Genomic DNA, 23,806 nt, shown 5'->3' with positions numbered 1-23,806 from the left:
AATGGGACTACGGTCAAGTCCGTCTCAGGAAGTAGGGTACAACGACATAATCATGTACCTGAATATCCCTCATCAGACCCCTACGACTCGGGGGGCCTGAGCTAGCTCTCTGGCCTAATGACACCTCTTGGTATCCTCTTAATGGGATAGTATATGGACTCACAGCTTTTCTCTAGAATAAACCTGAGTATGCGGAATGCGGACTCTTTAGAGGTGCTGCAGGTGAATTTTGGAGAAACTGAAGAGGTTGAAATATACCAGTGAGGGTACTTCTAGGTTACATCAAGGCCTTGGGATAGCAGACCTATCAAACCCCTCATTAGACCCCTACGACTCGGGGAGCCTGAGCTAGCTCTCTGGCCTAGATGGCACCTATTGGTATCCTCTTAATGGGATAGTACATATATGGACTCACAGCTTTTCTCTAGAATAAACCTGAATATGCGGAGTCTTTAGAGGTGCTGCAGGTGAATTTTAGAGAAACTGAGGAGATTGAAATATACCAGTGAGGGTACTTCTAGGTTCCATCAAGGCCGGGGGATAGCAGCTCGGGCAGGGGAAAAAATACTGGTCACAATAGATCTACAGAGGTCGCAGTGTTAATGCATACTCTCTCGGGAGAGGAGCAACCAGTCCCATAATAGAATAGAATAGAACCTCTTGAAAAAAAAAAGAAAAAAAAATCGGGTGGAAAGTTAATCTGTGCTTCTAAATATCATCGTAGTTGTCCAATCTAACTAAAAAATTAAGGGGCAAGAATTAAAAATCCTCTCGTTCTTTACAACATATAAAACTTTCTTTGATGGATCATAAAAATATAATTTATACAGGGTGACATTCTGAAGAAGAAACGCCCTACAAGGTGTTAATCTCAAGAAACATGCTGTATACGAGACTAAAAAGGTATTTTTTCTTTGATGGATCATAAAAATATAATTTATACAGGGTGACATTCTGAAGAAGAAACGCCCTACAAGGTGTTAATCTCAAGAAACATCCTGTATACGAGACTAAAAAGGTATTTTTTTGAAACGGAACAAAAAAATAAAGATTTTTTTACGTCTGATAAAATGGCACTTCTCAAAGATGGCCAAGACCACAATCTAAGTAATTTGGTTTAACCTAAACTCTTATTTTTTGATTCAATTCATTTTAATTTGAAATTTTCATTTTTTACTAATAGGTCTTTATAATGATACTTTGCATTAAAATTCAGCCAGTCAGAAATTGATTAAAATCAACTTAGAATGTGGTCCCGGTCATTAGAAGTGCCAAGGTACAAAAAGTTGAATTTTGGGGGAGTAATAATCCCCTATTTGGGTCTGTATTACTTATTAGAGGGAGAACGGGGGGGGTGTAGTAAGGATATTCTAAGTAGGTCCAACAACGGTAATTTGGAGGTAATATTCCTAAATCTCAAGGGGAAGAAAAAAGACTGAGAAATACATCTTGGGTTTAGCGAGGTACGGAAACAAATTAACTTAAAGGAGGTAGGTGAGCATGGCCAAATCAGAATATTTTATTTGGAGAACCCATTTCATCAATAACCAATATCAGAAACGTAACGAAATAAAAGTATTAAAAGAAGGAAGAGGGAGAAAGAGGAAGAAAAAGAGTCACAGAGAGACGTGGGAGAGAGGAAGGAAGGGAGATAATAAAAAAAGGAGCGCAATTTCAAGATAATTTTGAATTTTGTAAAAATTATACATATATAAAAATAAAAAATAATTTTGAAATAAAGAACATATTAATCTAGGAAACCTAATTATAACTATATCTACCGAAAAAAAAGAACAACTAATCAATAAAATTTTAAATTACCAGAAAGACAAAATCTTGCCAAAAATGTGAAAAACTAAAATTTTTAGAAAAAACAAGCTGGGCCCGTCCCTCCGGGAATTATTTAGCCCGTAGTTTATTCGATCAGTACCTATGTACCTACCTAATTTGTTTAATATTTAGTTTATTATTATTCTTGATTTGATTTTTCGATTTTACTTTCATGTTATGATTTAAAATCAAGACTAGAGTCCGTTCTCCCTTTATTCCCAATATAATGTTTAAGTCACTCATCCATTTATTGGCCTTTCTCGGCGTAGCTTAACATAGGTGACGCTAAAACCGGTCTTAAATCCTTAAATGATCGACTGAAGTGTTATCTAAAGCTTTCTCGCTTTGAGTTCATAGGTCGTCGCGACAAATTTCGAGATCAGAGCTCATTTGTGTGAGAAAATGTGAAAAAAATCCCCCAAAAACCAGTTTTTTTGGTTTTTTGGCTTTATGGTTTTCTGGACAAAATTTGCACCACCATTTTCGTGATCCTGGTAAAAAGACCTTTAATTTGATATATAGGTCGACTAGGTTTGGATAAGTCCTTCTATGGGGACAGACAGACAGACAGACCGACCGACCGAGTGACAGACACCGAAGCGAATACAATAGTCCGTCCCTTATACCTTTTTATTACTATTGTAATAATAAAGGAAGGACGGACTAAAAAGGAGAGCAATTTCAAGATAATTTTGAATTTTGTAAAAATTATACACATATAAAAATAAAAAATAATTTTTAAATAAAGAACATATTAATCTAGGAAACCTAATTATAACTATATCTACCTACCGAAAAAAAGAACAACTAATCAATAAAATTTTAAATTACCAGAAAGACAAAATCTTGCCAAAAATTTGAAAAACTAAAATTTTTAGAAAATCAAAAAGAAGAAAAGCCGAATTTCTTGTGAAAATAAAATCAAACGCGTAAGGAGAATTTAACATTATCTTTATACGCAATTTAACTCTCTTTATACGCAAGTAATATTGAAGTATTTTTTCACGACTAAAAATTCGGCCCCAAATAAAATTCATCTAATATTGAGTATTTGAACTCATCAAAAGCGAACCTTACACCATCAAATCATTTGAAAATCTTGCAGTCTTTAAAATTTAAATAGGTTTCGTCATCACTCCTCCATTCAAATTTCTAACTAAATCCCTGACAAAGTGTTCAAAATGTTTTCAATTTGGTATACTTCGTACGTATTACTATTTCAAAGAAATAAAAGGGCAAAAGAGTAGAAAAAAATAAAGGTACGTCACTTATACAAACGGTATAGGGGGTTCCCAAAAGCAGGTCGCACGATTTGTGTTAAACTCATAAAAAAACAAAATGCTTTCATAAATTATCATTCCAGGCGATTGATTTAATACTCAAAGCAAACCCTTTTAATATTCTACTTATACAGAACCACAGTCAATACTTTACTACTTTTACTAGTTAATGAAATGTACTTAAATGATCATACGAGTAACTCCTGATTTTGTGGGGGGAAAAAAAAACAAGAGTTGTATAAATATAAAACAAAACTGGCGTAGGTATTAAAAGAGACAATAATGGGGCCAAACTCTCAATCTGAGCCAGTCTAGTTAGCTTGGAAGGTAGCGTTTACCTGATAAGGTAGCGTCTAGCTAGGTAGCAGGTTCAATTTCCGCCCAAGACGAACTTCATCCTAAACAGATGAGGTACGTTCTTCGACCAATAAGATTTGAGATCCTCAAATAGATTTTTCCAACTAATAAAAATTGAATGTGGTTCTCACTTCCCAAGCTAAATAATTTCAGTCCGAACAATTTACAAATTAAGAAGAACAGAATGTACAAAATTAAAAATGTTAGTATTTTTATAATATGGCACTAAAACTAAAATAGTCTAAGGGCCCCATTGCCCTGAAACATCTTTCCAAAAGCCCGCTTTATTTTCAGTAACCAGGGCCCTTATTTTTAGATTTAATATTTTGTTTAAAAGAAACCTAAAAGGTCTTCTTTTATATCAAAAAATAAAAATGTACATTTTTTAAAAAAATACGTCATAAAAACAACAAATTTACAATCACTACTGTAATGTGTGTTAATATTCCCTTTTCCTCGTATGTCTGTAGAAATCTTTCAAACTGGATTTCTTAGGGATTGTCAGGCCAACTTCTGAGTTCACAGTGCCGATAGACATGAAATTTGGCACAGTTTCAGTTATGTACATAGTTGAGACAATCGAATTTCGTCATTCTCTAAAATTAGGGCTTCTCTAAAATAAACCCCTACTTCCCTCACATTACAAACATAAAATTAGGTAGTCGTTGAATATTATTTACAGTAAAATTAATTTATGGAGGTACTGTTTTTTTTTTTTTTCTTCTTTCCTTGAATAGGAAAGTATTGTTTCGCTCGTAGGCTAAAACAGAAAGTCCAATATTTTTATTTACAAAGCAATTTCTTAGCAGTTTACACAAAAACAGCTATTTTTAAGCTTATAAGACCCCTTATTCCTCTGAATAAAAGATTTTTTTAAAAAATCTCAGCCTAGCTTTTTTTAACAAGAGCTGGACAGGGTAAAAATCGAGACATTTTTTCGTATACCAGCCAAGAGTAAACGGAAAATTCTAGTCTCTCGTCTCTCGGATTAATAATAGGACAAAGGAGGTTTAGAAAATAATAATAATTTGTTACAGAATAAAATCGCGCGAATTTCTAATTATGTACAAATATTTTACAGATCATCTTTTGAATCAGAGAATCAGCGTTAGAAACTACATATATGTACAGTAGTTTTAGCGGAAATTGGCAATCGGTAGGAACTGTAAAGGTAGAAACACACTACTATCACGTCACGTGATCTCACGTGACTACCTCAAGACACTTTAAAACTATGAGTGGAGGATTAACAACTTGCTCTGCCTAGTCATGATTTTGTAGGCCAGGAATAGGCCTCAGGTCTTCCTTCACCGTTAAAGGCCAGGAATCATGATTTTAAAGTTTTGACCAAATTTTCTACACCAACGCCGCTAAAACTGTCTCAAAATACAAAAATTAAAATCCCTAACGTAAATAAATTCGTGAATAGAGTACATCAGGAGTTCCCAAAGTACGGAGCCACAGGGCCCGCGACCTGTGTTGGGCCCGTACTCGTCAATTTTTAAAAGGGGTGGGCCTATGAAATTATGCGTACCTAACTAAAACGTTTAAAAAACCCCTTTACCACTATAAATATTATACATTGCACTGAGAATAGTTCGACAAGTTGTATTCAAGAATGGAAATACTCGTGGATGCATAAGGAGTAAGAATAACTAAAAATTTCACGATTCCAAGCAATGTACAGACAAATCTACAATTTTATTTATATAGATTGCACTGAGAATAGTTCGACAAGTTGTATTCAAGAATGGAAATACTTTGAAATTGTTGGGATGAAAGGACTTTTCAGTCTCATTCAGCCTCGGTCCTTCTTCATTAACTTACCTCAAGCAGACTTTTTATTTAAGGCTGCAATAGCTTTGTGTACTTATTTCAGTATAACATACAACTTGGACCTATTATTCTAATTGCACTTGGAGGCCAGTAGCTGTATTGTCTCCTGGCCTAGTGTGATCCAGCCATAAGGGCAACCGAACACTAAGCACGAAGACTGGGAATTTAAATCGGACTTTTAGATCGACTTTCGGCCTTCTAAGCCAGTATAAAAACCAATCGGTATAGGTTATTTTGAACTCAGGTTAAGTCGGTTTGGTGTGTGGCTAAGGTTAGAGGCCGCTATCTACATGGTACTCTCACTGAACCGGTTCTGTTGTTGGGCGGCTGGAGAGCAGACTATTCCCGGTCGAGTGCAGGAGTCAGACTATTCCCGGTCGAGTCCAGGAGTGACTATTCCCGGTCGAGTCCAGGAGTCACAAAGGTTATTTTGTACTCAGGTTAAGTCGGTTTGGTGTGCGGCTAAGGTTAGAGGCCGCTATCTACATGGTACTCTCACTGAACCGGTTCTGTTGCTGGGCGGCAGGGGGCAGACTATTCCCGGTCGAGTCTAGGAGAGCGCGACTTTGCCATGCGACGCGCTCGACCACGCACGAGGCGGACAGTCGCGCTTCGGCATCGTGATCCCAGCACTCTTCCATGGTATCGCACAACGCGAGCATACCCTGCAGGGGGGGAGAAAGAGGAAGCAAATTAGAATAGAATATACCTTGTTTATACTAGAAGAATGAGACTGAAAAGTCCCGGTCGAGTCTAGGAGAGCGCGACTTTGCCATGCGACGCGCTCGACCACGCACGAGGCGGACAGTCGCGCTTCGGCATCGTGATCCCAACACTCTTCCATGGTATCGCACAACGCGAGCATACCCTGCAGGGGGAGAAAGAGGAAGCAAATTAGAATAGAATAGAATATACCTTGTTTATACTACAAGAATGAGACTGAAAAGTCCCTTTACTCCCGCAGTCTAAACAAGTTTTATACAATAATTGATTGGTAATAAACCACATATAATCTTTTAAATTTAAAAAAAAAAACAAGACCTATAAAAAAAATGAAAAAAAAAATGGACTAAAGAGAAAACTTGGACTTCAAATCATCTACATAAAAACGGATACTTGTAATAAAGAAATGTCTCCTTTAACAGAAAACTAGCTATTTGTCCCATGCTTTGCTGGGGGGAAAATACTTTCGGGAATCGAACCCTGATAGTTTTTCTGTATTCTGTAGTCGTTTAGAACAACGCTTTATTTAGTTAGAGTACTTTAAGTAAAGAGGTAGTAAATCGATCTCAGTCTAACAGTCTAACGCAAGAGATCATATAGGTACAAGGTGTATCAAAAGTTTGATACTCACCGCATGTTGTTTCCAGGTCTCAGGTAGAGTAGGCCGAAGTTTCTTATGAACCACAGCTTCCTGCATATCCTCCAATGAGGGATGATCCCCTACCTGGAATAACACAAACATTTGTTTTTGTTTACGAATCACACAGAATTCATATAGTTAAATTTCCAATCAGACAATAGATCAGTTGCGCTTACTTGGGTGATGTTTCAAAGTCATAGAGCAGGAAAAATGAGGACCACCGGAATTTTTCTTTTTCTTCTACGACTTCTAGATCCCGAGATAAATCGATTTAAAAAATGCCGGTAAATCGTGAACTTTGACGTCACGGCATACGCTCCCGTACACGTTGACGTCACAAACCGCGAATACCGCGAACAAACCGCGGATACCGCGAACAAACCGCGGATACCGCGAACAAACCGCGGATACCGCAAAAAAACCGCGGATACCGCGAACAAACCGCGAATACCGCGAACAAACCGCGAATACCGCGAACAAATCGCAGATACCGCGAGCCAACCGCGAATACCACGAGCAAACCGCGAATAGGTGACTTATCACAGAAGAATCGATGAGGACCTTCCATTTATTAAAATGAAGGGGAAATGAGTAAATTAAGTCCAAACTTCAATGGTTAAAATGTAGGAGAATCCTCCCCTGACATCCTACATGGTTTTTGATAGTAGGGGGTCAAGGGGAGGTTTCTTCAGACCTAGATTTTTGTCAGAGTCATTCTCTTTCTGCTTTCAGACTGGAAGGTTCTCTCTGCTCCCTCTCTCCTCTCTGTGATATCTCCAAATATTTCAATATGATTTTATTTTTTTTTTTACAAGAGTTTCCATTAGAGTATTAAGATGACCAAGGAGTCTTTCCTATGTAACTTTTCACGAGAAATCAATCGGTGTACATGTAAGGGTTCTAGAAATGATGGTTCACGAAATATGCGCTTGTAACAAGCCAATACCAAAAAATTTCGAAAGTTATATCCTAATAATTTTTACCCGAATGCGAACTGTCATATTGAAGATGCCTAAGTATTTGGTAAATATTCTGAATGGAAAGACAAATCAAAAGTAAATGTCGCGAAAAATCTAGATCTGAAGTCAAAACTGGCTTTACGAAAATTCGGTGGTAGTTAGACACAGGGCTAGGCTTAAAAAATAGAAGGGGGGGAAATCGATTTTTTCCTCCATTATTTTCTTCTATGTTTCAAGCCTAGCCTTGTCTACAAAGAGTGTTTTACTTACCTCTGCAGAGAAGGGAAGTCTATATTCACCAGGGGGAGGACTCACACTGCTACATCTAGATGCTAGCTCCCACAGTACCAGGGCACAAGCATACATGTCAATACGTAGGAATGCGTCCCGTGAGAAGTTGATGGCACCTTCGAGTACTTCTGGAGCCATGTACCGCCTGGTTCCCACCTAGGAGGAAAAAAGAGAGGAATGAGTTAATGTTTAAGAAATAGAGGAATTGTTTAAACTTGAAGAAAATAGAGAAATAGTTTCGAACAGAGATCGCCAATCCAATACTTGCAAGTTAAAAAAAAAAAAAAAAATCACCTTCAAAATCAAGGAAAATTCTTTGTTTTCTAAACCAAACTTCGAAACTCTGATACAAGGCGCATACTTTTTGGAATTGATGCTATATATTACATCAGAGCCGTTTTGCATATCTTTTAGGGCTGTTTGCCCCTACCCTACATCTAAGCCTCAAAGTGGACCTATTGTGTACGTTGGTAGACCATAAGCTCAAAAGGAAGATGAAAAATGATCCTATTTTACTTCTCGCTTACAAAAAAAACATTACAAATTTTCATCAGTAAATGGGTTTCTTCAAATTAAATTGATCCCAAAGGCAAGGCATTGCCTAAACCCTTGACAAATGGAGTGTGCCTGAAGGCATGTGATGTGTTCCAATCCACTCGACCGCTTGGCAAATGATTCCTATCCAAAGAGCATAGCCCAAAGCAAAAAAGTAGGTGAAAAATGGCATTTGTAGAATATTTTTTTATACTCCTTTGCTGTAGTCCACCGGCCAACGGCCTACTTACCTGGCCATGAGTATCGCCGCAAGGTTTGCCGGGTTCAAACAGCAGAGCGAGGCCAAAGTCAGCAATGGCCGCAGTCAGGTCAGATTTCAGGAGAACATTGTTGGATTTGAAGTCCCGGTGAGCTACAGCCGGCTTGTAACTGTCCGCCTTGTTGGGCAGAATCTCCTCGTGCAGATGCATTAGACCCCTGGAAACAATGGAATAAGTATAAGTAGTGCTTTATTTAGACTGTCAGCTTTGAACAAGTTGTTCCATTATACCAACAGTTTAATAGAGCACCTCTTTATTGATAGATAAGTAGTGCTTTATTTAGACTGTCAGCTTAGAACAAGTTGTTCCATTATACCAACAGTTTAATAGAGCACCTCTTTATTGATATAAATCTCATAATATTTGATGGGATAATCAAATCATGAATTCTTCTTTTTGGTAAAGCAAAATTTTAGTAAATATCACAGCAATTACCAAGTGAAACCTTTACAATCGATTTCCGTATTTTACTTAATAATCTTTTTACACTAGTAATGCCGCCACTGGTCGCTACTCGATTAAAGTAGCTACTTAACTGTCCTAACGAGGCTGAGTGCACGCCGAACTCCAAGAACAGAACCGGAAAAACGTCGACCTCGCCGTGAATCGAACTTGGGACCTACGGCGTGCAAGCCTAGTGTGATACCTACTCGGTCACGGAGGCTAATCTTATTAACCCCATTTAGATTTTTCAAATAAGTTTTTTGCTACCGGGAGATTTTTTGATGGACTCTCACAAAGAGGCATTAAAAATAGAAAGTAAAAATTAAATACACATGAGATACTTGAAATCTTGCTACCTTAAAGCCCACAATATACTTAAAAAAAAAAAAAAAAAAGAGTGTTCCACCGCCGTTTTTATTTCGTAGCAATGGAACAACTGCTACATTAGACGCTTGTGGCCTGTGTCAGTCCCGGTGAGCTACAGCCGGCTTGTAACTGTCCGCCTTGTTGGGCAGAATCTCCTCGTGCAGATGCATTAGACCCCTGGAAACAATAGAATAAGATTAATTACCTCAATAAATGGACGAGTTATAGCAAATTAAAAATGAAAAAATCCTTAAGGGTGTCGATAACTGGGTGTTTTACCTTACTCCCCCAGTCTAAACAAGTTTTATACCATAATTGATTGGTAATAAACCACATATAATCTTTTAAATAATAATAAAAAAAACAAGACCTATAAAAAAAAAGAAAAAATGAAAAAAAAAATTGGACTAAAGAGAAAACTTGGACTTCAAATCATCTAAATAAAAACGGATACTTGTAATGAAGAAATGTCTCCTTTAACAGAAAACTAGCTATTTGTCCCATGCTTTGCTGAGGGGAAAATACTTTCGGGAATCGAACCCTGATGGTTTTTCTGTATTCTGTAGTCGTTTAGAACAACGCTTTATTTAGTTAGAGTACTTTAAGTAAAGAGGTAGTAAATCCATCTCAACTAATGAGTCTAACGCAAGAGATCATATAGGTACAAGGTGTATCAAAAGTTTGATACTCACCGCATGTTGTTTCCAGGTCTCAGGTAGAGTAGGCCGAAGTTTCTTATGAACCACAGCTTCCTGCATATCCTCCAATGAGGGATGATCCCCTACCTGGAATAACACAAACATTTGTTTTTGTTTACGAATCACACAGAATTCATATAGTTAAATTTCCAATCAGATGAGGTCAAAATCTAGTGATTTTTGAAAGAAATGTAATTTCATTGCAAAATTGCTCTTAAAGCTGAAAAAATAGACTATTTTTTTCCCAGAAACCTACAATTTGCCCCTTTAAATTAGCCGCGTATGCAATATGCACTGCTTAAAATTTAGTGAAAGCGCTATAGTTGCCTTCACACATTTTTTTTTTTTTTTTTCCAAAACCAGCGGCGATAGCACCTTGAGGTTGGGGTTATGTACCGGGTTGAGATAGGCAAGGTTGGTAAACTTGCCTTGTTTTTAAGTTACCACTCCCATGCCAAACTGTAGAAACAATATCTTCTTTCAGCTAGTACTGTCTCAGCTCAACCCGGCACATAACCACAACCTGATTTTTCCAAAACCAGCGGCGATAGCACCTTGAGGTCGTGGTTATGTACCGGGTTGAGATAGGCAAGGTTGGTAAACTTACCACTCCCATGCCAAACTGTAGAAACAATATCTTCTCTCACCTAGTACTGTCTCAGCTCAACCCGGCACATAACCACAACCTGAAAGCACCAGTTCCGCATGGATCACTGAAGTTGAGCACGGTTGCGCGTGGTTAGTACCCGGATGGGTGACCATCTGGTCAATAGCGTGCTGCTAGCTTAAAAAAAGTTATTCGAGTCAGAGAAAGTAAAAAAGTTAACCAGTTTTCCCATTGTCTATAGAGGATTTTTCACTAGGTACTTATAAAAAATATTATATGAGACTTCTACCCTCAGGATCACTGAAGTTGAGCACGGTTGCGCGTGGTTAGTACCCGGATGGGTGACCATCTGGCCAATAGCATGCTGCTAGCTTTAAAAAAATAAAGTTATTGGAGTCAGAGAATAAATGACAGCGCCGCAGGCGAATTTTTTTTCGAGAAAATTTAAGTAGCTCCTTCAAGGTTGCATACTTTTTTTACTGACCAAAGTCTTTTCCACGTTTTATAGGCTTTGAAATATTCCCAAATCTTTTTCATGAAGACACAAAATTTCAGCGCTGCAGGCGAAATTTTTGAGAGATTATATGTTGCCCCTTCATGGTTGCATACTTTTTTTAATTGAAATCTTTCTTTGTCTTTTTTTAGGCTTTGAAAAATTCCCTGACTTTTTTCGATTTTTGTGAAATTCCCTGACTTTTCCAGTCTCCATGAAATTCCCTGACTTTTCCCGGTTTTCCAGTCTGGTAGACACCCTGGCAGAAAGTTTTGGCACTAAAAACTGACCATCGAAATTTTGACCCGATTACATTACTTTCCTTCCTATAGGATAAGGAAAGCATTTAAAATGTAAAATGCAAAATGCTTTTTCAAAACCAATTTGAAATGTAAAATGTAAATGTACATTTTACATTTTGCATTTTGCATTTTCCATTTTGCATTTTGCGGTTCGCACATCTCTGGTCGTAGCATGCCCATCCCGTAGTATGCCTCTCATCAGATGGGCGAGAAGAGACACAATACTTCCCATTTAGGTGCTGGGTCAACACGAGAACACCAGAAAGTAACCCGTTGAAATATTGCAATACTGAAGAAGACTACTAACTTGGACATGGATAGAGCAATACGACACAGCTGTTCCCAAGTGACAATGTTACATTTGAGGAAATCGCACAGGGAGCCCCGTTCATGATAAGCCGTGATAAGCCAGAACTCGGTGTGAATGCTTTCGCCTCTCTTCTCGGCCCCAATGTAGCGCAGTATGTTGTCGTGTTCCATGTGGGGTAGCTTGAATATCTCCTGCTCTGATTGCCATGATTGTTTGTCCTGAGGGATAGGGAGAGAGGGAATGGGATTTAATGTGTTGGAGTGACACAGAGTGCAGTCAAGTTAGGAGAGTGAAGCGCCTGTTCCCACTTGTGGTTAGGAGATCGTGTTGTGTGTAGTGGGAACACTCCTATTTAAATTACATTGCTATTTATTTGTGTGTTTGATAGAGGGCTGTGAGTAAGGTCTTGTCATCTCGAAAGTGAAGAGAGTAGGAAGACAAGATAGGAGAAAGCCGAAATTTGAAATGTAAAATGTAAATGTACATTTTACATTTTGCATTTTGCATTTTCCATTTTGCATTTTGCGGTTCGCACATCTCTGGTTAACACATGCCCATCCCGTAGTATGCCTCTCATCAGATGGGCGAGAAGAGACACAATACTTCCCATTTAGGTGCTGGGTCAACCCGAGAACACTAGAAAGTAACCCGTTGAAATATTGCAATACTGAAGAAGACTACTTACTTGGACATGGATAGAGCAATACGACACAGCTGTTCCCAAGTGACAATGTTACATTTGAGGAAATCGCACAGGGAGCCCCGTTCATGATAAGCCGTGATAAGCCAGAACTCGGTGTGAATGCTTTCGCCTCTCTTCTCGGCCCCAATGTAGCGCAGTATGTTGTCGTGTTCCATGTGGGGTAGCTTGAATATCTCCTGCTCTGATTGCCACGATTGTTTGTCCTGAGGGATAGGGAGAGAGGGAATGGGATTTAATGTGTTGGAGTGACACAGTGCAGTCAAGTTAGGAGAGTGAAGCACCTGTTCGCACTTGTGAATAGGAGATCGTGTTGTGTGTAGTGGGAACACTCCCATTTAAATTACATTACTATTTATTTGTATGTTTGATAGAGGGCTGTGAGTAAGGTCTTGTCATCTCGAAAGTGAAGAGAGTAGGAAGACAGGATAGGAGAAAGCCGGCCGTTCCGAGAACGAACACTATCTGTTTAGGATAAAGTCTAGGGCGCAGGGCTAGAGCGCGTGCCTTGTACGCGATAGGTCGCGGGTTCAATTTCCACCCCGGATTATTCTACCGTTCTCGGAACGGCTGGCTTTCTCCTATCATCTCCTCCTCTTTTCAATTTCGGGGAGATAAGACCTGAGTAGTTATAGCACCCTCTATCAGACCTCTTGAGAAAAAACTCTTATCAAACAAATAAAAAGAAAGTTGGAAAAAAAAAGATGAGGGAGGAAAGGACCTCTTACCTGCATCAAAAAGATCTTGACGGCCACATTCTCGTTCTTGAACTTGGCCTTCCACACGGCCCCGAATCTGCCCTGGGCTTTGACCTCGACCAGCTGAATAGAGCGACAGCCCTGCTGGGGCGACGGAGGGGAGGTGGGGTGGGGCTCCAAGGTGGGAACCTGAGAGACAGAGGGGAGGGGGGGAGAGAAATGTGATTAGAATAGTACTGTGGCGCTCATTCGTTCTCGTTTCTCCACAATTTCCATCTCTGAAGTATAAATAGCACTTCCAAATTCTTGGCCCGCTCCTGAGAGCTATGTCTAACTGATGAGTTCAAATAAGAACGAAACGCGTCTTAGGCTGCTCCCAGGTGTTGGCTAAATTAGCAAAACCTGATAAGCCATTGCAAAAAAGACTTCAGGGTGGTCAAAAGACAAGAAATTAACAATGCGCTGAGAAAACTATGACATTCAACCTAACAAGAGAAGAAGAAAAAAAAAGGAACTTTAGTGGATTGCAATTAGACAAAAAGGGTGCATGTAACTAAGAGCAAAAATAAGTGGGGAAAAGTAGCTAAAAAATCAACCAAAGATTGCATAAGCATAAATCAACTAAAGGGGAAAATTACTTAGGGAGAACAGTCAGTTTCAAATGGTGTAAAGATAAATACTACCCATTCAAATAGCAAAAAAAAGCTCGTTGTACCACTAGCTCAGAGCCAAAAAACTGACTCCAGCAGGCCATAAAACTGACCCCAGCAGGAATCAAACCTAGGATGTGTGTTGTTCAAGCCTAAGTATGATATGCACTTAGCTGAGGGTTTTTCCCTTCTATTTCAGAGTGGGTAATGTAGGTATCAAATTAATCTAGCAGGTTCCCTTACTTTCATCTTGATAAATGCTTGTCCGTTTGAATCATTCTGCCACAGTACGAAGCAATGTGTCCTCTTGTTTTCTTCTTGATGCTCACAGATCTGCACATCGGAGCAGCCTTTGGTATGATTTGACTCCTGGCATTGTGTCTCATTGTGGTACTCGCACTTGGAGGTTTTCAATTTAGATGTAATTACATGACCACTTGAAATGTCTGAAAAATGGGAAAGGCAGTTTAGAGAGAGGGCAGATTTGTACAAATCTACAAAAACTTACTCTTATACAAGTATTTAAACAAGTATGTCTCTTTGTAGGTTTTTGTAAGCATCTAGAGATAGGTAATCAAATGATAAACCAGTGAAGTTTGTAAAAAAAAAATCCCGTATTTTCAACTTGTATAATATGGACCTTCACAAAATTACAGAGTCAACTATGAAGTTGATAATCAAATGGTCTGACAATGTGCTTGATTCAATAAATTCTCCCTACACTTCCATCTGAAGAACAAAATTTTAATATTTGCTATCGGCTGATGATATAGCTTTTCAATGCTTAGATCACTATGGAGTGTGAAGCTGAAGACCAAAGTTTAATATGCCTTTTTTTTCCTCCTAGCCTTAGGGTCAGTGTTTCTTGTCAGTCACTTCCAGACAGCTCTATTGTATACCTCATGTCCTGATAAATCCTTCTCACTCAAGTCTTGGTTCACACAATCTTTCCACCTTTTCTTTTGTCTTCCTCCCCTTTTTCTCTCTCTCACTTGCATCCTCTATGTAGTTTAATAATGCCTTACTTAAAAGTAGGGTACTTGTTCTGAGGCCATGTCAATAGAAAAAAAACTACACAAGGAGCTGTCACAAATGAGCAGTGACCAGTGATATTATAGGGTTAGGTTAAACACAAAAAGGAGCTTTCACAATTTGAGTAGTGTTATTATAGGGTTAGGTTAAACACAAAGAGGAGCTTTCTTTTTCATTGTCATGGTTTCTGAATAATTACCAATAGTAATTAAAAAAAGGACTTACCAATAAAGTATAAGAAGACTATACAAAAGAGAATACATTGTGAGTAGATAGGTTTGTACATTGTGGTTTAGTTTAGGTATATTGTTCAGGAACTTTGAATTGTCGTTGAAAACACAAACAGGTATGCGAGAAGTTGTCAAAAATATTCAAATGAAGAGGGGCTCTTCCTTATTACTGGTTGAGATGTTCAGATAATCTGTAACAGAAAAAAGGCAAGTACATAGGAAAGACGCTTAGAAAAAGCTTGTGTTTCATTTCAGCTTCCCAAGTAAGTAAGTAGGGACTACTTCTACTTATAGGAATTTAATGCCCCCCCTCAACTTTACTTTGTATTTGATCATTAGGGACCTGTATTAGAGTACTTTCTCTGAGTGAGTTCCACAGTTCATTTAACACTCAAAAAGTCCATGGTCAAGTTACTGGTAAGGTTATTTTAGCTTTTTTGGGGAAAACATCATAAAACGCCGAAATTTTCTAAAATGTCATAAAAAAACGTCATATTTTAGGCATTTTGAGCATTTTACGAAAAAGTCCTAAAAATATCTCACCTTTTTTTTTTTTTAGCCTGAGCAGCGACGATACTTATTGCCTGAGGAGCGCCGATAGTCACTTTGTCGCCCTCTGGTAGCAGGTGCAATGTTAGGAAGCGCTTCAGGGTATCTTTCTTTTGTTAACTCTTTGTCTCGTGTCAAAGTATCTTGGATTGTTTTGATTCTTCAGTACCTAATTGCTTCCTGTTAAAATTTGATTAAAAATACCTATACTCTCGGCTAATCTACTTTTAGTATATTCGGTTATGTGTAGGTATTTTTGAAAAATAAAAGTCATATTTGACGAAAATAAGAGTCATATTTCACGAAAAATAAACGTCATAAAGTCATATTTTTAGAGTCATATTTTAAGAAAAATAAACGTCATACTTGAAGGACTCTGTTGATTAGTCATAATATGTACTCTATTACGAGTACATATGCTGTTTTATTCAAACTAACATGACTGTGCTCATAGCAAAAAATATCGATAAAGAAAATAAATAAAGCATTAAAAACAATATTGAACAAAATCAGAATTGAAAATGTCAAAAATTCAACACTAATAAGAAAGTAATGTCAAAGAGGGGAGAACTTACAAAAGCTATCTAGGACAATAATGGTCAGAGCCACAACCAGATATTAAAATCGGTTTAAGGTTTAACTCTTAAATTAACCATCTGATTGGCTGAAAATTTTGAAATCAACCAATCGATTGCTTAACAGAAGAGTTAAATTTAAACCCAGTTTGAACTTCGATTTTGGCCCTGGTTGTAAGTATCAAAAAGAAGACAAAAATACGCAATGTTTATGAAAAACACAAATTATTCGAAAATGAACTCACCCAAATCTCTAGTAAGGATGAAGTTTTAGCGGTACTGTGCTTAAGTTTGAGAACTCTCTTCACCTCAGTCCAAAAGCTGTGAAACTAATAAAATCAATAATCATTCCAGAACTTGAAAAAAATCTTACCCTATAACACTTGGGTGAAGAAATAGGTACATTGATGTTTTGCTGGTTGTAAGTATCAAAAAGAAGACAAAAATACGCAATGTTTATGAAAAACACAAATTATTCGAAAATGAACTCACCCAAATCTTTTAAACAAACACGCACACATACGAGAAATCCGAAAACAAAAACGAAAGTAAACAACAAAAGAAAATGGGAAAATATGTTAATAAAGGGTTAGGTAGAACCGTAGAACATGAAAAAACATTTCTTTTGCTATAGTTGTATTGCATGATCCCTGTGTCTTTATCTGAAATCCGATGGACATGGAAGAAGCTGAGATATTGACTCTGGGAGTCGAACAGAGAAGGAATGAGAGATTTAACTAATGGGAGAATTTTTAATCATCCAAGAAGGATATTTTACTACGCACACATACGAGAAATCCGAAAACAAAAACGAAAGTAAACAACAAAAGAAAATGGGAAAATATGTTAATAAAGGGTTAGGTAGAACACGAAAAAACATTTCTTTTGCTATAGTTGTATTGCATGATCCCTGTGTCTTTATCGAAGGTAAGATTAACTATCTGAAATCCGATGGACATGGAAGAAGCTGAGATATTGACTCTGGGAGTCGAACAGAGACGTTCCGAGAACGGACCTTATCTGGCGGACCCGCGACCTAGCGCTTACAAGGTAGGTGTGCTACCCTCCAAGCTAACTAGGTTGGCTGATACGTTTTCCCTCACGGGGCTGAGTAGTCCAATCTACCCAAAAGTCCTCACAAGGCTACATGAACCGAAACAATACATGGCATGTATTGGCATGTCCAGACAGTCACTCATCCAAATATAAACCACGCTCAACTAACCAAGGACAATGCAATGACTACTTATAACATTTTGGTTTCAAAAGGGGAAAGAAGAAAATACAAATCAATAAAGGTATTATAATAATATGGTACCACAAGAAAAAGAACACAAAAACATTGTCATTCGAAGCTACATAGCACAACACCGGAGTCATCAAAGAGTATCAAGAAATAACAACTGGAGAATCAGTGATTTCTAAAAACAAATAATGAATGGTTATTGAGTCTGTAACCTATGGAAGGCACAGACTACATGGAAAGTACTTTGAGAAAACACTGAAAGAAGTTGAGCATAAGGTTCGTTTTAAAAATCACTGATCCAAAATTGAAATGGAGATTTTTAGAATGGCCAGGATTTCAACCCAGCACCCTTCAGGGCAAAAAAGTATACATTTAACCTCTCAGCAACAAAGTTGCTAGACCATGGCATACCAACCTAAGTGGTTAGGGCAGTTGACTTTGGATCTCAAGGTTGGTGGTTAAAGTCCAAGTCAAGTCATGAATTTTAACGAGGTGTATCAAGTGGGGAACGACATTCATCACAAATTTTCATCAGTAAATGGTTTCTTCAAATTAAATTGATCCCAAGGGCAAGGTAAACGTACACCGTTGACCAAATGGAGTGTGCCTGAAGGCATCTGATGTGTTCCAATCCACTCGACCCCACATTTGTCACAAGCATTTTAGTTGTATTTTTCTTTCTCGAAACGGAAAAGTTTCCAATGACCAATGACACACCATCTTGGACTTCCCATGGTTTAGTTCAGGAGCTACCAAGCCAAAAGGGTGGACTTAAGCTTCAGAAGAGGGGAGATTCCGAAAGGAAAATATGATTTAGGCCATCCACTTACTATCAGGTAGACCTGAGAGGCAGACCTGATCAGGTGTACCTGTCAGTTTTACCTGAAAGTGAGTGGTTGGCCTTATGACTCACACAGTTGAAATTCCTATACCAGGTCGAGGTTTTCGATTCTTACCGGATTAAAGTAGCTGCCCAGTTTCCGCTGCCGGTAGTACCAATAGCACAGGAATATCGGGATAATGAGAGCGAATATCGGTAGCATCGTGTACAGGAATATGATCAATGGATGACTCTCGGTCTTGATTGGGGTCGTGCCTGAAAATTTTACAGGAAAAAAATAAGTATAAGTCTGGAAATTTTACAGGAAAAAATAAGTATAAGGGCAATTTTACAGGAAAAAAATAAGTATAAGTCTGGAAATTTTACAGGAAAAAATAAGTATAAGTAGTGCTTTATTTAGATGTCAGCTTAGAACAAGTAGTTCAATTATTCTAACAGTTTAAAAATAAAGTTAAAACATTATTGAAGACTTACTAAGAAAGCCTAGTTAGCTTGAAGGGAGCTGCCTTGTAAGAGGTAAGCCATTCTATAGGTACCTACATGTAAGGTATCTTCTTGGAATGGCTAGCTTTCTACTACCCCGTCTTCGTTCTGTCTTTGACTTCAGGTCAATAAGACCTTGATTGTTAGTTACCTCTATCAAAACTATTGCAAAAAATCGGAAGGAGTCCAGATATTGTTTCTGGGCATCCAAAGGGTTTTTAAACCCCCAATCCTTCCAACACCATGAGATAGGTGCCATGCCTATCTCACATACATGGAAAGCAAAAGCAAAGCATTGAAAAATAATAATAATAATAATAAATAAGTTGTGAAGTTGCTGTCAGGAATCACAGAACTTACTGTTGATTGGAGGAGGAAGGGGAGCAGGTTCCCAGGCAAAGTCCTTGTTGCACATGTCTCCCTCACAACAGCAAAAGTTGAGATTCTTTTTGCTCTCGGGTCTCTTCTCAACACATTTGGGCTTGTCGTAGCATTCCATGTTGTTACACAAGAAGGTTCTGCGTTTTTGTTTTGAACCAGATAATTTTTCAATTGGAACTCACTGAGTTGCTGTTGATGCCACAGGAAGTTTCACGGGTAATTGAAAAATATGCTAAATACTACTTGGTGAATGCAACACTTCATGCTTCTAACATTTTTTCATCTAATAAAACAAAAAATAAAATCAAAGCTGGAGACCAATAAGTACTTTTCAAGGATTGAGTGAAACATCAGTACCTATCCATATTTGGGGAAAGTAATATTATTACCTCCTAAGTAACACAATTAATTTTTTAGACTTAACACCAATAGCTTTCAGTATAAAGAAATAAAGATGCAGGAATTGAATTCAAGATCCTTTTATCATCAGGAACATGCCTAGGATACTTGGGTTAGCAAATTACTAAGCAGAACTAATAATATATATTATGGTCATTTGTATGGAAAATCCAAGTGGGTTGACAAAATGTTTCTGTGTTAACAACTAAAGCTAGGAGTACACTGTTTGCTCAGTGAGCAAATATTTGCTCAAATTTGTTTGAAAAAGTAGGTATAGAAAATAGTGTAATAACCTAAAAAATATTTTCTCTCTGTGTTTGCCAGTGTTTGTCCAAACAAATATTTGCCTCAAATATTCCAAGTGTAATATAGTCCCAAGTCACCAAGTAGAAAATATAAATTTATTTGTTTCTATTTTTCTGTAAAGTTTAAAACATTTTCAAAGACTTCATAACTTTGTGAACAGCATATCAACAATGTAAGGAATGGGCCAACAAAAACAAGCCATTTTGAAGTAGGTAAAATTATTTTAGAACCCACACCTCAAGACTTGTTGACAATATTTTTGGTAATTACTTATGCAGAAGTCACGTGCGTGGAAAAGAAAAGCTCCTTTTTGTATTTAACCTAACCCTATAATAACACTAATCACTGCTCTAATTGTGAAAACTCCTTTTTGCGTTTAACCTAACCCTATAATAACACTGGTCACTGCTTGTTTGTGCCAGTTCCTTTGATAGCAAACTTCCACACACGTGACTTCTGCACAAGTACCATATTTTCTCCTATAATAAAATTTTACCCAATTTACACCTACACTTTTTCTTTCCAGACAACTTCATGTTTGGAAATCAAGAAGAGAATGCTACTGCTACAAATCAGGACGTGGAAATGAACGATGCTGATGATGAGGATCGGGCTCGCTCGGAAGTCCGGTTCAGTTTCAAGGTGGAAAACATTCACAACTTGAAGGATACTGCTCTCTCTCCGCCACACTATGCTAGAAATCTACCATGGAAAATTATGGTTATGCCTACCACTAGCTCAGAGCCAAAAAACTGACTCCAGCAGGCCATAAAACTGACCCCAGCAGGAATCAAACCTAGGATGTGTGTTGTTCAAAGCCTAGGTATGATATGCACTTAGCTGAGGGTTTTTCCCTTCTATTTCAGAGTAGGTAATGTAGGTATCAAATTAATCTAGCAGGTTCCCTTACTTTCATCTTGATAAATGCTTGTCCGTTTGAATCGTTCTGCCACAGTACGAAGCAATGTGTCCTCTTGTTTTCTTCTTGATGCTCACAGATCTGCACATCGGAGCAGCCTTTGGTATGATTTGACTCCTGGCATTGCGTCTCATTGTGGTACTCGCACTTGGAGGTTTTCAATTTTGATGTAATTACATGACCACTTGAAATGTCTGAAAATGTGAAAGAAAGTTTAGAGAGGGCAGATTTGTACATATATACCTACCCATATATGTATCTTTGGTACCCAAACCTATGTACCCAAAAACCTATGTATCTTTGAAGGGTTTTGTAAGCACCTAGAAATTATCAAATGGTCTGATAATGTGAATGATTCAATACAGTCATAAATAAAATTCTCCCTCACCTTACCAATCTAAAGATTTTATTACTTAGCTGATGTGAACAAAATTTCAATGTTTGCCATCAGCTGATGATAATAGTTTTTCAATGCTTAAATCATTATGGAGTGTGGACCTAAGGACCAAAGTTTAATATGCCTTTGTCCTAGCCATTTCCCATTTAAATAGGGTCAGTGATTCTTGTCAGATGCTTTCAGACAACTTGTCAGCTGCTTTCAGACAACTTGTCAGATGCTTTCAGAAGCCCCATCCCCAAGAAGATGTACATCATGTCCTCCTCACTCAAGTCTTGGTTCACACAATCTTTCCACCTTTTCCTTGGCCTTCCTTCCCTTTTTCTCCCTCTCACTTCCATCTTCTTGACTCTTATCCATATGTAGCTTTATAATGATGTCTTACTTAAAAGTAGTAAAAAAGAGGGCTCACCAATAAAGTATAAGAAGACTATACAAAAGAGAATACATTGTGAGTAGATAGGTTTGTACATTGTGGTTTAGTTTAGGTATATTGTTCAGGAACTTTGAATTGTCGTTGAAAACACAAACAGGTATGTGAGAAGTTGTCAGGAAAATATTCAAATGAAGAGGGGCTCTTCCTTAATATTGCTGGTTGAGATGTTCAGATAATCTGTAACAGAAAAAGGCAAGTAGGTACATAGGAAGACGCTTAGAAAAAGCTTGTATTTCATTTCAGCTTCCCAAGTAAGTAAGTAGGGACTAACTACTTCTACTTATAGGTATTTAATGCCCCCCCTTCCCCCCCCCTCAACTTTACTTTGTATTTGATCATTAGGGACCTGTATTAGAGTACTTTCTCTGAGTGAGTTCCACAGTTCATTTAACACTCAAAAAGTTCATGGTCAAGTTACTAGTAAGGAGACGCATTCAGCATTTGTTCTTCATCAAGGAGAATGACTGGGGATTCAGTCACTTCATGACATTCAGTGATCTGTTGGATCCTGATAAGGGTGAGATTTTTTTCCACATAGGTAATAAATGGTGTTTCCCCTGTAATCCAACAATTTTATGTACCTAATGCTAAAAAAAGAGGAAGAGAGGAGAGGAGAAAGAGGAACAAGTGCTAACCAGGCTCAAGTTGATTAAAACAGGTTGGTCCTCATGAGCTAGTCACAGGCTTTTTGATAACTCTTTCAAATTGCATCACTTGTTAATAAGGAGTAAGACAGATTCCTTTGATTAGCTTGGATTGATTTTCTGAACATTTTGCTGTAAGTTGTGTCCTGTTTCTAGCATGTATGATCAGGGACTCAGCAAGTCCTTCTTGTTTAAGCCTGAGAGGTATGTTCTTAAATTAAACCTCTATCTAAATAAGATTTCTATCTAAAACTGGAGAACCTTGCCATTACATTTAAAACCCAATTCTCTTGATTTTGACCTCTCCTTTGCCTCTTTTGCCCCCCAGGTTTTATCAAAGATGACAGTATTATTCTCGAGGTGTGCGTACAGGCTGATGCCCCCCATGGTGTCTCGTGGGACTCAAAGAAGCACACTGGCTACGTAGGACTGAAGAATCAGGGTGCTACCTGCTACATGAACTCACTCTTGCAGACTCTCTACTTTACCAATCAGCTTCGGAAGGTAAGGTTTCTTGGTTCAAATCCTTATTCCTACCCATTGCTATAAGTAGGGCCATTAGCCATTTAATCCCTTTCTAAGTCAATTCGACCTCATTAGATCTTCTATGATTTATTCGGTTCAAATCCTTATTCCTACCCATTGCTATAAGTAGGGCCATTAGCCATTTAATCCCTTTCTAAGTCAATTCGACCTCATTAGATCTCCTGTGTTTTATTCCTTCTTCATTTTTAGTTCACCTCTCTCCTTTACTTCTTCATCCTTGTCTCATCTGTTGTTGTTTTTTTTTCTCCCTCTCCCTCTCCTTTCTCTTGATATCTTTCCCTCCCTATCACTTCTCTTTTCAGCTTATCCTGTTCTTTCTTTGACCCTTTCTTCTCTTCCTTTCACTACCTTTTCTACGTGTATGTTTGTAATTTTTTCTTCGATAGGTGAAAGTACATCGAAATTTTTTCTTCAATACACGAGAGAACATCGAATTTTTTTTTTATTTATTTTATGAGATTCATTCATTAACACTCTTATTTTTACTCACGAATTTTACATTTACAGGCAGTGTATAAAATGCCCACCGAGAGTGACGACTCCAACAAATCTGTAGCACTGGCATTGCAACGAGTATTTCACGAACTGCAATTCAGCGATAAGCCGGTGGGCACTAAGAAGCTGACCAAGAGCTTCGGATGGGAAACCCTTGACTCTTTCATGCAGCATGATGTACAGGAGTTTCTACGAGTGGTGAGTAGAATAAACTAGTATATACCTACTCTGTTTATACTGCAAGAATGAAATTGAAAAGTCCCTTTACTCCCACAGTCTAAACAAGGTCTTATGTCTTTGGTGTGTGGGGTGAGTATAGTTGGCTGGA

General features: G+C 38.0%; 2 protein-coding genes and 1 long non-coding RNA gene across 4 annotated transcripts in view; 2 read left to right on the top strand and 1 right to left on the bottom strand.

Annotated features, from left to right (window-relative positions):
• The first annotated feature begins 565 nt into the window (after window positions 1-565).
• Window positions 566-1,791, top strand: LOC113467388. The gene is made up of 2 exons (XR_003391479.1): window positions 566-862; window positions 978-1,791. It is a non-coding gene; the product is annotated as an uncharacterized LOC113467388 (long non-coding RNA).
• Window positions 1,792-5,542: 3,751 nt separating this feature from the next.
• Window positions 5,543-19,463, bottom strand: LOC103509118 (activin receptor type-2A). 2 transcript variants are annotated; one of them, XM_026823534.1, is made up of 8 exons: window positions 19,316-19,463; window positions 18,588-18,727; window positions 13,380-13,538; window positions 12,637-12,857; window positions 8,702-8,888; window positions 7,896-8,072; window positions 6,658-6,750; window positions 5,543-5,968 (listed from the first exon to the last, which is right to left on the bottom strand). In XM_026823534.1, the coding sequence occupies exons 1-8, from the start codon at window positions 19,452-19,454 to the stop codon at window positions 5,786-5,788; spliced, it is 1,299 nt and encodes a 432-aa protein (XP_026679335.1). In that variant the 5' UTR covers window positions 19,455-19,463; the 3' UTR covers window positions 5,543-5,785. The 2 variants fall into 2 exon arrangements, with proteins under 2 accessions (XP_026679335.1, XP_026679336.1); XM_026823535.1 differs by lacking the exon at window positions 12,637-12,857 and adding an exon at window positions 11,949-12,169.
• The window catches only part of LOC103509124 (ubiquitin carboxyl-terminal hydrolase 7-like), a 23,157-nt gene continuing 18,812 nt past the window's right edge, over window positions 19,462-23,806 (top strand). Inside the window, exons 1-2 of the mRNA XM_026823533.1 lie at window positions 19,462-19,552; window positions 20,568-20,777. Coding sequence (XP_026679334.1) covers window positions 20,576-20,777 — 202 coding nt within the window. The 5' untranslated portion in view covers window positions 19,462-19,552; window positions 20,568-20,575. The remainder of the gene's footprint in view (window positions 19,553-20,567; window positions 20,778-23,806) is intronic.

Source organism: Diaphorina citri, unplaced genomic scaffold, assembly GCF_000475195.1.
Source record: "Diaphorina citri unplaced genomic scaffold, Diaci psyllid genome assembly version 1.1 scaffold469, whole genome shotgun sequence".
NCBI classification, from domain to species: domain Eukaryota; kingdom Metazoa; phylum Arthropoda; class Insecta; order Hemiptera; family Psyllidae; genus Diaphorina; species Diaphorina citri.
Note: the sequence above shows the minus strand (reverse complement) of the source record. Positions and strands in the feature narration are given on the sequence as shown.